A 15,861-nucleotide genomic window follows, 5' to 3' on the forward strand; every position below is an offset into this window, starting at 1 on the left:
TTTGTGGGGTCCAGAGATTGACCTGCTTCCACTTCCTGAAGGTTCAAAGAAAAGGTGCAGACTTGAGCTGACATAACATGATGTTTGAGGAACCGTCCAGGTGTAAACAGATAAGCAGCTAGAGGACAGCACCGCCCTTTACGTGGCCTCCTCACGCCTGTCGCCCCTCTCCTCCCGTCACTCAGCCTCATGGCACAGACCCCAGGAGCAAGCAAAAGCTGCTCCAGCCAATGCGTGCCAACTCGTGGCAAGACTACCATTTGAATTCCCTTCCAAGTTCCATTCCTTTGTGGGAATACTGGTACTATATACACCTCAGTTTGGACAGCTTAGGCCTTTAAAAACCATGTGGGGAGCAGCAGGAAGCAAGAGGAGGTAGACTGAAGCACTGGAATGGAGTTGTGTGAAAGTCAGAATGACCGTGGGTCCTGGAGGGTCTGAATGTTAAATTTTGCTCATTTTTTTTTTCTTTTTTTTTACCCTTTCAATTCACTGAAGAGTGTCCCAATCTCCCCTAAGTGCATCAAGAAATAGCAGTGTAACTCACAGCTGATTTTCCTCTAAAATTGCTGTGCTGTTCTAGTTTTCATCTTTTACTTCATCTGTTTTAAACCTCTAAAGTATGAGCTTCCATTGTTGTTGTTATTCAGTCACACAGTTGTGTCCGACTGTCTGTGACCCCGCGGACCGACCACAGCCCACCAGGCTCCTCAGTCCATGGGATTCTCCAGGCAAGCATACTCGAGTGGGTTGCCATTTCCTTTTCCAATGAGCTTTCATATCTGTCTTCTAGTAGAGCATATTCCTGAAATCATTTTTCATAAATCTCATATTAAAACAAGATGTTGAATTAGGGAATATAAATAAGGAGTAAAATTTTTATAATATTTTTATTACTGTTATTTTGCCTTCTCTTTCCCATTTCAGATGTTAATGAGTTTTATCCTCAAGTTTTATTAGCTGTTGGCCTTCCTGACTTTAATGATCATCTGTAAATTCCTCAGAGGGGGACCTGCTGATGGAACATGGATTTTGGCATTGACATCTAAGAGTTAAAACCAGTTTTTTATCTTCTTGTGTTTTATTTAGATTTCGGCACAGTCCCAACTGCTGGTACTTGAGAAATTGGACTATCCACACCTGGATTAGACAGTGTCTGAAATACGGTGCACAAGACAAAGCCTTATATACCCTTGTAAATAAGGTGAGTGGTTTGCTGGCATTTGCAGCTTATTCTCCTCAGTTTAGGCAAAATGGTGCCTGTACCATTACATGTTCCATTATAGTACAGCAGAGAATAGTACAAGAAATAGCTTTTAAATTTATTTGCCCTCAGATAACAGAATGGGAAAGACTAGAGATCTCTTCAAGAAAATAAGAGATACCAAGGGAACATTTCATGCAAAGATGGGCTCGATAAAGGACAGAAATGGTATGGACCTAACAGAAGCAGAAGATATTAAGAAGAGGTGGCAAGAATACACAGAAGAACTGTACAAAAAAGATCTTTATGACCAAGATAATCACGATGGTGTGATCATTCACCTAGAGCCAGACATCCTGGAATGTGAAGTGAAGTGGGCCTTAGGAAGCATCACTATGAACAAAGCTAGTGGAGGTGATGGAATTCCAGTTGAGCTATTTCAAATCCTGAAAGATGACTCTGTGAAAGTGCTGCAGTCAATATGCCAGCAAATCTGGAACACTCAGCAGTGGCCACAGGACTGGAAAAGGTCAATTTTCATTCCAATCCCAAAGAAAGGCAATGCCAAAGAATGCTCAAACTACCGCACAGTTGCACTCATCTCACACACTAGTAAAGTAATGCTCAAAATTCTCCAAGCCAGGCTTCAGCAATGCGTGAACCATGAACTTCCAGATGTTCAAGCTGGTTTTAGAAAAGGCAGAGGAACCAGAGATCAAATTGCCAACATCCGCTGGATCATAGAAAAGCAAGAGAGTTCCAGAAAAACATCTATTTCTGCTTTATTGACTATCCCAAAGTCCTTGACTCTGTGGATCACAATAAACTGTGGAAAATTCTGAAAGAGATGGGAATACCAGAGCACCTGACCTGCCTCTTGAGAAACCTATATGCAGGTCAGGAAGCAACTGTTAGAATTGGACATGGAACAACAGACTGGTTCCAAATAGGAAAAGGAGTACATCAAGGCTGTATATTGTCACCCTGCTTATTTAACTTCTATGCAGAGTACATCATGAGAAATGCTGAGCTGGAAGAAGCACAAGCTGGAATCAAGATTGCCGGGAGAAATATCAATAACCTCAGATACGCAGATGACACCACACTTAAGGCAGAAAGTGAAGAGGAACTAAAAAGCCTCTTGATGAAAGTGAAAGAGGAGAGTGAAAAAGTTTGCTTAAAGCTCAATATTCAGAAAACGAAGATCATGGCGTCTGGTCCCATCACTTCATGGGAAATAGATGGGGAAACAGTGGAAACAGTGTCAGACTTTATTTTTTGGGCTCCAAAATCACTGCAGATAGTGATTGCAGCCATGAAATTAAAAGACGCTTACTCCTTGGAAGGAAAGTTATGGCCAACCTAGATAGCATATTTGAAAGCAGAGACATTACTTTGCCAATAAAGGTCCGTCTTGTCAAGGCTATGGTTTTTCCAGTGGTCATGTATGGATGTGAGAGTTGGACTGTAAAGAAAGCTGAGCACCAAAGAATTGGTGCTTTTGAACTGTGGTGTTGGAGAAGACTCTTGAGAGTCCCTTGGACTGCAAGGAGATCCAACCAGTCCATTCTAAAGGAGATCAGTCCTGGGTGTTCTTTGGAAGGACTGATGCTAAAGCTGAAACTGCAGTACTTTGGCCACCTCATGCAAAGAGTTGACTCATTGGAAAAGATTCTGATGCTGGGAAGGATTGGGGGCAGGAGGAGAAGGGGACGACAGAGGATGAGATGGCTGAATGGCATCACTGACTCGATGGACATGAGTTTGTGTGAACTCTGGGAGTTGGTGATGGACGGGGAGGCCTGGCGTGCTGCCATGGGGTTGCAAAGATTCGGACAGGACTGAGCAACTGAACTGAACTGAACTGAACTGAATCTTTTAGAATGGAGCTGGTATAAATTAATCAGCACATTAAAAATAAAGATTCCTGTAGCTGTGGCTTTTCAAAGCATAGTGATTTAAACATGGAGAGGTGAAAGGAAAAAGTAAACCAATCACAGAAACTGTTGGTGGTCATTTCATTCTTGATCCCTAAGTCTTGGGGTTTTTGCCTAGTTTCCTTTGGTGACGTTAGGGTAAAAGACATGACCATTTTTCTAGAGTACAGTCTCCAGAACATTCATATCTCTTACACATTTTTGAAAAGACAGACTTCCTAGATTATTCAGAGCATGTCTTCCTAAGTCCCTCAAGCCGCAGAAGCCCCTACAATTAGGTCTTTCTGAATGTTCACCCAACGGCTGACTCTTCATTCCCCTCTTAGTATGAAATAAGGACAAAATGAACAAAAGTTAGAACGTTGTTATTGTGAATCTCAAGCTACAATCCTGGTTTGACCCATAACAAGACTTTAATAATATTTCTCTGGAACTGTATTATATCTGTAGTGTCATTGAACCTTCTGTTTTTTAACTCAAAAAGAAATACTAAATTTGTTTTTGGAAGTCTTTGTTCCTATGACTTACTTGGTTACCAGCTTAACTTGATACACGTTGCAGACAGATTGTGTGTGAGATGTTGGGTTGGGTATGGCATTGTCACAAAAATGGGCAACATCCTATTCTTTTCCCTTGGGAAGCTTATAATTTGATAAAGTAGATAAGCAGGTTCACAAATAAATCTACTATTTCTATCTTATTTTTTATTGTTACTAGTCTTTTAGTGAAAAACACACCAGACAGAGTCAGAAGAACCAAGCTATAACAACATAAATTCTACCAATTGTTCTTAACTTTATGCAAATGGGCTTCCCTGGTATTTCAAATGGTAAAGAATCTGCTTGAAGTACAGGAGACCTGGGTTCAATCCATGAATTGGGAAGGATCCCATTGAGAAGGGAATGGCTTACCTACTGCAGTATTCTTGCCTGGAGAATTCCATGGACGAGGAGGCTGGTGAGCTACAGTCCATAGGGTCGCAGAGAGTCGTACACGAGTGATGAACTAACACTTTCACTTTAGGCAAATAGTAAGTTTATTCTTTGGAGTCTTAGTTTTTTCAGCTCTAAGTCAAGTGAGGTGTACCAAATCAGTGATTTCCAACCTTGGCTGCCCATTAGAGTCATGTAAGAAGCTTTTAAAAATTATAGATGCTTTCTCCACCCCCAGGATTCTAATTTAATTGGTCTTTCTGGAACCTAGGCATTGGTATTTTTTTTAATTGGTTAAAAAAAATTTTTTTTTTTAGATTTTATTTTTTTAGAGCAATTTTAGTTTCACAGCAAAATTGAACAGAAGGTACAGAAATTTTCCATATGTTCCCTGTCCTCGCACTTGCGGGGATGTGCCTCCCCCATTATCAGCATTTCTCATCCAAGTGAGCCATTTGTTACAGTGATGAACCTGCATTGAAACACAAATCACCCAAAGTCCATGTTTACATTAGGGTTTACTCTATGGCTTTGAACAAGGTATAATGACCCACATCTACCATTATTGTATCATACAGGCTAGTTTCATTGCCCCGCTCCCCAGCCCCTGCCCCCTTATCCTCTGTGCTCTGCCCATTCCTACCTCACTGGTGTCTTTTTAAAGCTTACATGTTGATTTTTGTAGCCAGGATTGAGAATCACTGACCAGTTGATTCCTAAGTTTCTTTTCTTCCAGCTTTAATGATTTATCATTCTAAAATATTTTGTTTTTACCCTGCCTTAGGGATTATTGCAGATTGAATGACTGCTTTGATCAAGTTAAACACTGCACATGGGCTGCAACTTTTAAAACAGTAGCTTCTGAACATCTTTTTTTTTTTTTTTTTTTTTTGTATTTCAGCACATTTGAGGCATTCTGTACAGTCTGCTAGTAATAGAGACTCAGTTCAGCAGAGACTGACAACTGGGGTTTAGGATTATCAGAATTTCTCAAGGAGAATGGGTGTAATTGGAAAAAAAATTCCTTGGATGTTTCTGGTGGTTGATGGGAGTGGGTAATCCTACCGAGATAGGAATTTTAAATAAATATATAACCACAGTTTAGATGATTAGTAGTCAGACTTCATTGTGCATGAAAATCACACAGGAAGGCACTAAAATCTCAGGTTTCTTGGGTCTTTAAAAATTCATAGACAAGAGATAACGGATGCTGGCAAGAAGAGGGCAAAAAGGGATCCCTTATGCACTGTTGGTGGGAATGTAAATGGGTACAGCCAGTATGGGAAATAGTATGGAGATCACTCAAGAAATTAAAAATAGAAATACCATATGATCCAGCAAATCCACTTCTGGTTATATATCCAAAGGAGGTGAAATCACTGTCTCAAAGAGACACCTGCAACTCCACGTTCACCGAAGCATTATTAACAACAGCCAAGCCATGGAAACCTAAGTGTCCATTTACAGGTGAATGGATAAAGAAAATGTGTGGGGTGGGGAGGTGGGGGGAACCTGGGTCTCCTGCATATGCAGGCAGATTCTTTACTATCTGAACTACCAGAGAAGCCTGTACATACACATACAGTGGGATATTTAGCCATTCAAAAGGAACTTCTGCCGTTTGAGATGATGTGGACAAACCTTAAGAGCATTATGCAAAGTAGAATAAGTCATTTAAAGAAAGACAGATAGCTCATGATCTCACTTATGTGTGAAATCTGAAAAGGCAGAACTCATAGAAACAGTGTAGAATAACGGATATCAGGGTCTGGGGAGGGAGGCTGGAAATGGGGAGATGTTGGTCAAAGGATACAAACTTCCAAAGATGAGTAAATTCTGAGGATCTAATGTATAGCGTGATGACTGTAGTTAAGAGTACTATATTATATTCTTGAAAGTTGCCAAGAGAGTAGATCTTAAATATTCTCATCACCACTGCCACCAAAAGATCGTTATGTGAGGCAATGAATGTGTTAACTAGCCTTATTGTAGTAATCATTTTGCAGTATATATGCATGTTAAATGATCATGTTGTGCACCTTAAAATCACACAATGTTACATGTGAATTATATTTTAATAAAGTTGGGAGAAGAGCACTCTAAGGACCAGAAAATGCTGCATAGTGTGATTAATGTGTGCCTTCTCTTGGGACTCCATTTTTGTGTTGATATTCATACTTTTTTAAAAGAATCACTGAACCAGTGGAATGTGGTTGTTTTTTATATCCTTGGTTTGGTTCAGGGTTTTTTAAGTTATGATGAGGTGTTAGAATTGAGCTTTATTTTTCACGTCAGTTGTCTTGTATCAGACACCCACTCACAACTTTCTCACCCTGACCAACAGTTCCAATTACCAAGCTGCATGAGTCACAGCTTTTATTTCACTGTCACAGATGCCGTAAAATGATAGTCAGATATTTTAAAGCTAATGGGAAGAAATTTTTTTCCTGAATAATACATAGGCATATATTATAAACTGAACTTAATGAGTTTTTTCTCTTATTTTACTTTTATTTTTATTTTCATTGCAGGTCCAATATGGTATTTTTCCAGATAACTATACATTTAACTTACTGATGGATCATTTCATAAAGAAAGAAAATTACAAAGGTATGAAATCAAACCAAGGTCCATTTATAATGGATCTACCGTTCCCAGAGGGAAGTAAATATAGGCACTTTTACCTTTTTTTAATTTCTTAATGACATCTGTATATCACTCTTTCAGTCAGAAATAGATGCGCAGTTGATTGACCTTATCAGGTGGCCAAATAGGAGACTCCTATCCAGGTCTTCTTTCCTCTGAGTTTCTCAAATTTATTTATTCATGTCTCTTTGGGCAAAGGACAGTGAATTTAGTTAATGCAATAAAGCTCCCTGAGCTTCCACAGCTAGTTAAGGTTATATTATAACCTTATATATTCAGCTATTAGCTTGACTTTGTTTTAAGCACAGTTTGCTAACTTTGTTTTACTTACATCACAGTTGTTACAGCATGTGAAGTGTATAAGCATAAAATCTTATACTGGAGAGAGTAGCATGCTCACTATGAAGGGAAGTCATTTTACCTCCATAGGCTTTTGTTTCCCTGTCTCTGACGTAAGTGCAGTGTTCAAACTGCCATACAGTTGTGCTCATTGCACATGCTAGCAAGATCATGCTCAAAATCCTTCGAGCTGGGCTTCAGCAGTATATGAACCAAGAACATCCAGATGTCCAAGCTGGATTTAGAAAGGCAGAGGGACCAGGGATCAAATTCCCAACATCTGTTGGATAATAGGAAAAGCAAGGGAATTCCAGAGAAACATATTTCTGTTCATTGACTACGCTAAAGCTTTTGACTGCGTGGATCACAACAAACTGTGGAAAATTCTTCAAGAGATGGGAATACCAGACCACCTTACCTGTCTCCTAAGAAGGCTGTATGCAGGTCAAAACGCAACAGTTAGAACTGGACATGGAACAACAGACTGGTTCCAAATTGGGAAAGGAGTATGACAAGGCTGTATATTGTCACCCTGCTATATAAGTTAAATATAATTTATATGCAGAGTACATCATACGAAATGCTGGGCTAGATGCATCATAAGCTAGAATCAGGATTGCTGGGAGAAATACCAACAACTTTAGATATACAGATGATACCACCCTAATGGATGGCAGAAAGTGAAGAGGAACTAAAGAGCCTCTTGATGAAAGTGAAAAAGTTGGCTTAAAATTCAACATTCAAAAAACTAAGATCATGGGATCTAGTCCCATCACTCCATGGCAAATAAATGAGGAAAAAGTGGGAACAGTGACAGATTTTATTTTCTAGGGCTCTAAAATCACTGCAGATGGTGACTGCAGCCATGACATTGAAAGATGCTTGCTCCTTGGAAGAAAAGCTCTGACAAACCTAGACAGCATATTAAAAAGCAGAGACATCACTTTGCCGATAAAGGTCCATCTAGTCAAAGTTACGGTTTTTCCAGTAGTCATGTATGGATGTGAGAGTTAGACCGTAAAGAAGGCTACACCCTGAAGAATGGATGCTTTTAAACTGTGGTGCTGCAGAAGAGTCTTGCGAGTCCCTTGGACTGCAAGGAGATCAAGCCAGTCAATCCTAAAGGGCTCCACCCTGAATATTCATTGGAAGGACTGATGCTGAAGCTCCAATACTTTGGCCCCCTGATCCAAAGAGCCAACTCATTGGAAAAGACCTTGATGCTGGGAAAGGTCGAGGGCAGAAGGAGAAGAGGGAGACAGGATGAGATGGTTAGATAGCATCATCAACTCAATGGACATGAGCTTGAACAAGCTCTAGGAGATGGAGATGAAGGACAGGGAAGTCTGGTGTGCTGTAGTCCATGAGGTTACAGAGAGTCAGACAGGACTTAGCGACTGAACAATAAGAACAAAGAAAGTGCATCGGTGATCTCTGGAGTTTTCTTTACCCCCAAATCCTGTGGCTCCATGGAACTAACCTGAAGTGGCTCTTACCTTCATCTACAATAAGGGGGGGACCAAGGAAAGAGGGGGATTGTGGCAGACCCTACAGAGCAGTCAGGTGGAGCCCTGCCAGTCTCCGTGGATGGGGAAGGATGGTACAGCACGCTTGTGCTCTCAGCTACACAGACAGTGAAGAAGGAAAGAGGAGGCTGTGCCATTGTATGAAGATACACCCTGGCTTCCCCTTCCACCATCTCATCCTCAGGCTTGGTTCTGAGCTTTGCCTGTGTTGTGGTAGTCACTACCTCAGGACACGGATATGGACTGGTGGTCCTTTTCCTTTTTGACGCCTTGCTTCCTGTCATTGAGTTACATCCCTCACCCTCAGCCTTTTCCATTGCATCGGGATGCAGTGGTTAGGCTGGGCACCCAGGACCTCTCTGCTTTCTCTTCTCTCTCGTAAAACTTGGAGCTGTTGACTGCCTAAAAATATTTGCTGTACATTATTTTTTTAAATGCTTATTGTCCCTTGTCCATTTTCATTCCATTTTAAACATGCATTTCCTAAATTGAACTAAAATTAAAGATAATTTTTAAAAGATAATTCTCTTTTGCATGTTTCATCTTCCATTCTCTGTGAACATCACATTTTAAAATTCTTACTAGTTTATCACTGGAAAATTATGTAGTAGCAGTTTTCTCTCCTCTCTCTTGTTAAAGGGAATGTTAGAAGGGTAAAAGGAGTTTGGGGGTTCCCCCCTAAATTCAGAGTAAATGATGTTGAGAATTTTTGTAAATAAACTTCTGATGAAAATTATTGTTGTTTATGGCAAGAAATTAGAAAATATTATACTTTTGTTGTTAAAATAGGAAATATCAAAATACATAAATAATTATGGATGAACAGGAAATCTTATATAGGTCAATCTAATTTCACTTCCCAAGCTGACTGAAATGAATATAAATTAGAGATGAATTTGATTTATTCATGTGTAATTTTGAATTCAGTATTGAACAGTTGGCAAAACATTTTTCTGAACTATATTTTTAGCTTTAACTTGTTCTTTTAAAATACTGGTTTGTTGGTAGGGTAGGGGACTGTTTGTTTATGTCTCTTTCAGGCTCTTTTTTGCTACTGACTTACTGGGTGACTCCTCCCTGGTCTGCCTGTCTGTCTCAGTTTACCCATTTACTAAAAGAATATAGCAATTCTTGCATTTGACCTCATTTAGAACCATGACAACACACAGAAAACCAGCTGGCTAGCAATAGCTACAAATGAGTGCTAACTCTTACAATTATGAGTATATGCAAAAACCGTTTAACAGAGCAGCTGTTATTCAAAACATTATATGCAGGCACTGTATTTTAAACAAATGTTAACATCTCTGATTTAACAACAAATAGTAAGGGAAAGAAATTATTTGAACTTGATTTTCTTGCCTTCCGCTTACGTTGTGGAATATTGAGGGGAAATAAATCAGATCTTGCTGAAGATCTGGTCTGTGATCAGCATTCATGTGGAAACAAGAATCTTCTGTGTTAAACTCAGGGACTTACAAGTTATGAATACGCATTTCCTTTCCATTCTTTCAACTCTTTTAAATTGAAGCTGATTGTCCTTTTCGTAGTCATCAGTTTTCTGTCTTTGAAGTAATACCTAGGATTTAAAATTACCTTTAGCATTCATCCTTTTTTCCCAAAACAGAAAGAAGGTTCCAGAACATACAGTGGGGCATTCCGCCCAGCCCTCTCCATCTCTTCTTACCAGGGTGACCTGGAAAATATACTTGCCTCCTTTCTGTATGCCTTAGCTCTTCCAGCTGGTGGACATGCTGCCTTAAATTTGCTCCACAGTTTATGAGGCATTTTCATATGTATTATGTTGTTGGACTATCCAACAATCTTGTGGAATCTATGGAACAAATGGTATTTTATCATCATGAAGGAGATACTGAGAAATCAAGTGGTTTATTCTGTGTCCTTGAGAACAGCGGCACAGTAGCATCTGATTTAATACCTAGCAGTATGTACAGTAGAAGCTAAAGACAGGGGAAAGACCTGCTTTACAGAAGAACTAGGACCACAGCCCACATTTAACGTCATGAGTCTTTGTATTTTTCTATCATGCCTCACTTTTTGAGTCTTATGGTTGTGCTAGTGGTAAAGAACCCACCTGCCAGCGCAGGAGACATAAGAGACGTGGGTTTGATCCCCAGGTCAAGAAGATCCCCTGGAGGAGGGGATGAAAACCCTCCTGGAGAGTATTTTGCCTGGAGAACCCCATGGACAGAGGAGCCTGGTGGACTACAGTCCATAGGGTCACAAAGAGTTGGACACAGTTAAAGTGACTTAGCATGCATGCATGCATAGCTAAATACAGATTTGATGATGTTACCTAATTTCCTAATTTTTGCCTTGATCTTCTTGTCAGATGCCTTATCTGTGGTTTTTGAGATCATGATGCAAGAAGCTTTCGAAGTTCCTTCCACCCAGCTCCTCTCCCTCTATGTTCTATACCAGTGCCTGGCAAAGAAGACAGACTTCAGTGTAAGTGACCTGTCTTGAAACAGTACTAAGAGCCTTAGAGAAGCAAGCAGCAGCTGCTCAGTAGGGATGTGGGGGCCAGAGGAAAGCCCTGCCCTCGGCATCTGGGAAAAGATACTTGCTGTCAAGCCCTGTGACCCTGCACGACCAGGTATGAGTGTTCACCCATACATTTTAGGTCCTGGGTTCTAACAAAGTGGAATTGAACGTTCTTCTGCTTGGAAGAATCTCCAGTGAAAGTCCTTATGTACATTATGAAACATGAGCTACGCTGAGTGCACTTCACACATTCAGAAATGGGTAATTGATGATCAGTGAGAGCTGGACGTGGCATGCCAATGAAGCAGTGAGGCAGCTAGCTTTAACCACAGCTTCAGGTATTAAATACTGGTTGTTTATTTTGTGTCAATATTTTCTTAAGGTTGCTCTGGGTCAGTCCAGAATACCAAATTTTGGTTTCATCTCTTCATTGTTATTGCTTAGTCACTAAGTTTTGTCCTACTGTGACCCATGGACTGTAGCCCTCCAGGCTCCTCTGTCCATGGGATTTTCCAGGCAAGAATACTGGAGTGGGTTGCCATTTCCTTCTCCAATTGTTTATTGCTCCCCTAAGAGTAACAGCAGTAATAACAGTAGCTAATACTTAAATAGCACTTACTTTACACTTCCTGTGTTCTTGGTGTTTTAGATTTGTTCATTTCATCCAATCCTCTCAACTCCGTGCAGATGAGAACACTAGGGCATAGAGATACTCCATAAAGTGGCCGAGCTCATAAGTGATGAAGCCAGGCAGTCTGGCCCTACAGACTTTGCCCTTAACCTCAAAGGTAACCTCAGAAAACACTGCTTTGGGTAGAAACTGGAAAGATCATCTGCCCTAGCTCCCATTGTAAAAAATTTATGGTGTGCTTTTGTTTTTCTGAAATGAATGTCATAGCCTGCAGCAAACCTCACATTCATTAGTTCATTAAATATATTTTGAGCAACTGCTGTATTCACTGTGTTTCAAGTGCTCGTTTTACAATAGTGAACAAACATTTCCTGCTTATAATCTAAGAAGAATATAGGCATTTAAAACAAAACATGGAATTCCCTGGTGGCCCAGTGGTTAGGACTCAGTGCTTTCACTGCCCTGGCCCAGGTTTAGTCCCTGTTTAGGGAACTAAGATCCTATAAGCCCCGCGGCGTGGCAGAAAAGAAAAATTTAATAAATAAAACACATGACTATACTGAGCACTATAAAGACTGTATGGTAGGGAGTTTTTATTTTTATTTTAAACGTAAGTTAGGGAAGACTTCCTTAAGGAAGTATTTCTTTAGTTAATATTTGGAGCATGAATAGGAATTAACAGACTGAAGAGGGGAAGAACAATCCAAAAAAAGGAAATGTCACATGCAAAAGCCCTGAAGCAGAAAGAACATGGTCAGCAGAAAGGGGATAGAAGAAGGTAGGAAGTTAGAAAGTCTAACTGCCACAGAGAGGATTGTAGGATGAGATAAAAGTTAGAGAAGGTGGGTCATGCGAAGCTGTTTCGTCTGCATCTTAAACATAGCAAGAAACTACTGGAAAGTTTGAAGCAGACGGGTAACATGATCAGTTTTGTGCTCTAATCTAAGCACTCTGACCACAGCCACCCTGGCCCCCATCCAGTCTTAGCCACAACTATCGTAGTCGTCTGAGCAAGAGATGCTGGTGGTGTGGGCACCAGAACGTGCTGGGAGCTAGAGAGGAGTTGGTTGCTGTATCTAGGAGGCAAAGAAGATGTTGGGGAGGGAAATAGATGTAGAGGTAAAGGGTGAAAGCTGACCTCAGTTTCTGACTTGTTTGTGTTAATCGCTCAGTCGGGGCCAACTCTTTGCGACCCCATGGACTCTAGCCCACCAAGCTCCTCTTATCCATGGGATTTTCCGGGCAAGAATGCTGGAGTGGGTTGCCAGTTGCTTCTCCAGGGGATCTTCCAGACCCAGGGGTCGAGTCCAGGTCTCCTGCATTGCAGGCAGACTCTTTTATGTCTGAGCCACCAGGGAGACCCAAAAGAGTTGCCGGGTGTTTAAAAAAGGCACTCTGGGAAAAAGCTTCATTTGATGAGGAAAATCACTGGTTTGACTCTGAATGTGTTACATTTTGAGATACCTTTGAGACAGTCAGATTTCCCAAGGGAAATTGACATCTGAATGGAAAAATCTGGACTGGAGATGTAATTTATAAATCCATATATAAATGTTTACAAGAATCAAGACTGTGTTGGGACAAACGCCATGGGAAGATGGTCTGCATGTAGAACGCTCCTGAGAAGGTGGGTGAGATGAGGACTTTGATGAAGAACATTTAATTCAGTGGTATGAGGGCACAGAATAATGGAGCCAGAAACCAAGTTGAAGTGGATTATGGAGTGAGTCAGAAGTGCAAAAGGAGACAGCGAGCAGATGTCTTGACAGTGAAGGGGAGTACAAGAGGGAGGGAGAGAAGGAGGGTTTGTTTTGTATTAATGGGAGAAGCAGAAGCATGAAATGAGGAAACCTTGAAAATAGCTCCTGTTTTAGTCCATAACAGTACATGTGGTAGAAGGCTTGGAAGAGATCTAATATCTTATGTTAACACATCAGTAGCCTTTCATATAAACAACAGTAGTTGAGTTATTTCCAGACAGTCGTCAGAAAATGTCTAACACATTCGTTTGTTTTCATTTACCTCTGTCAAAGGCCTTTTGGAAGCATCACCATTGCAGCCGCCCTCACCACCCCCGATCGGTTCTAGCAGAGCAAGGATGCTGTTCATTTGGCCTTCAGCCCCTGTTGCATCCTGATACTATGGATCATGTTTTTCCCTAAAGAAAAGGAAAAACATCTTTAAGGTTCCATATTTATTATTCCCTGAGCCCCTTTTCATGCAGTTTATGTGGAGGGAAGTCAAAGCTGTGAGTGATCTGCTTTTGAAAGTGAAATGACCTCCTTAATTACCAGCTCTCTTAACTTCTGTGTGCTGCAGAAGCGCCTGTGGAGGCTTTGTTTTTCTCCCAAGGTCCGCTTGTTTCAAAGGTTTAGTAAAACCTTAAGAAATTGCACTTGCATTGCACAAAGGTCATTCCCAAGAAAGGTTTTGGTGCCCATTAACACCAGGGGTGCCCCACTTACCCCTGGCTGCAGGGGTAGCTTGCACACCTTGTTCATTCTCTGACCAGTGCAGGGCCACCTGAGCTTTGTGTTCTGTATTTCTAAGCCAGAACAAAGACTCGAGCTGCTGTGTGCTCCTGCAGCGCCGGCACCGAGACGCTCAGGGCTCTCGTTGTCCGGGGAGTTGCCAAGGTGCTGCTCGGGCCTGCGGTCACAGTGAGCCCTGTCACCGCCATTGCACGTGTGCAGCAGCCTCAGCAGCGCTTGTGTTTTTGCCTCCCGTTTCCCCGTGTCTCAAAAGGCTTCAACTTTATTGAAGTGTAATGTTGCACCCTGGGTTGAAAGAAGTGATCACTAAGTGTTTCTGATTGCCTAATTTATTTTTAAGAGGCATTAATCTGTCTAAAAGCAGTCTAATAGTTGTATTTACTTGAACACTATGAAGTAGAAGGAGTCTTATTGCTGAATTGTTTAAAATTCAGAAAGCCTGCTCTATCGTGTCATAGCAGTGTGAGTACAGAGCCGACAGCGTGGGTAATCTTTATTGATTGCCTCAAGGCCGTGTTGATCCAGAGTAGGCTCTTTATTTTTGTTTTGCTTTTCTGATTATAAAAGGAGCTGTTATTCACTGCCCCAGATTCAGAAAGGAATGAAAAGCACAAAGAGGAAAACCAGAATTGCTTGTAATTTCACTGCCTAGAAATCTGTTAACATATTGGGCGTTTCTGTTTTGCATTTTTCATCAAACATAAATATCTTTTCTTTATAAAGTCAGAATTATGGAGCTTTAGTATGATTATTTTGTTTCTTTTACCTAATGTTATAGCATATTCTTTTTCCCTCTTGTGTCATTAATGCTCACATTTCTGCATACAGTAAGCATTGCTTGGCTACACCATGACCTGCTGTATTCTGTTTCAGTGGGAAGAGGAGAGGAACTTCGGTGCCTCCCTGTTACTCCCAGGCCTGAAGCAGAAGAACTCAGTGGGGTTGAGTTCCCAGTTGTACGGCTATGCACTTCTTGGTAAGCTGGAGGGCCTTACTAACATTGTTCTTCACGGATAGGAACTGATTCCTTCTTTTACTTCTTAATAAAATTATACTTCTTAATTATAATAAAATTATAATTTGATTTAGACTTGTGAAATTCCAGTACAGCTCTCATTTTTAGACATAAAACTGGACTTTGATGGCCTTACAGTTATTAGGTAAGACAACAAAGTGGGATTTAAAAACCTTTTGCCACTGGCAAGGTGAGAACTAGTTCTGATGGCTCTTGATTATACTCAGTGGTAAACAGTGTGAAGAAGCGATAAAGAAAGGAAAGTTCTGGTCCTCTGGGAGAACTAGCCAGTAGACTCTTCCCCGGTATTAAAACGATCTTCCTGTCTCTTTAAACCCAAGTCCAGGAGGAAGAACATTGAGTGCTTATTGTGGGTATTGTTTTCAGGTGGGGGAAGAGGACTGCAGAGAGCGGCCCTGTGGGAGCGCACAGAGGGACGCGCTAGTGCACTGTGAGTGTGCCACGCACAGGGCGGCGGGCTTTGCTTTAGAGCCCGACTGCATTGAATCAGACAGGCAGCAGGGGAGGGCCTTTTGAGGAGCGGCCTTGGCTCTCAGCAAATCTGAGCACGTAACATTCAACAAGTGTGCATCAAATGTGTCCTGATTTACAGAGTTAATTAAATTCATATTAT

The 15,861-nt window shown here is 41.0% G+C and overlaps 1 protein-coding gene across 4 annotated transcripts in view; it reads left to right on the forward strand.

The window, feature by feature from the left end:
• MRPS27 (mitochondrial ribosomal protein S27) overlaps positions 1-15,861 on the forward strand; it is a 110,210-nt gene that overhangs the window by 79,551 nt on the left and 14,798 nt on the right. For all 4 annotated transcript variants that reach the window (XM_044932620.2, XM_044932619.2, XM_006078187.4 and 1 more), the window contains 4 exons: positions 1,090-1,204; positions 6,605-6,683; positions 10,938-11,053; positions 15,086-15,188. In XM_044932620.2, the coding sequence (XP_044788555.2) occupies positions 1,090-1,204; positions 6,605-6,683; positions 10,938-11,053; positions 15,086-15,188 (413 nt within the window). The remainder of the gene's footprint in view (positions 1-1,089; positions 1,205-6,604; positions 6,684-10,937; positions 11,054-15,085; positions 15,189-15,861) is intronic.

This window comes from Bubalus bubalis, chromosome 19 (assembly GCF_019923935.1).
Source record: "Bubalus bubalis isolate 160015118507 breed Murrah chromosome 19, NDDB_SH_1, whole genome shotgun sequence".
Taxonomy (NCBI): domain Eukaryota; kingdom Metazoa; phylum Chordata; class Mammalia; order Artiodactyla; family Bovidae; genus Bubalus; species Bubalus bubalis.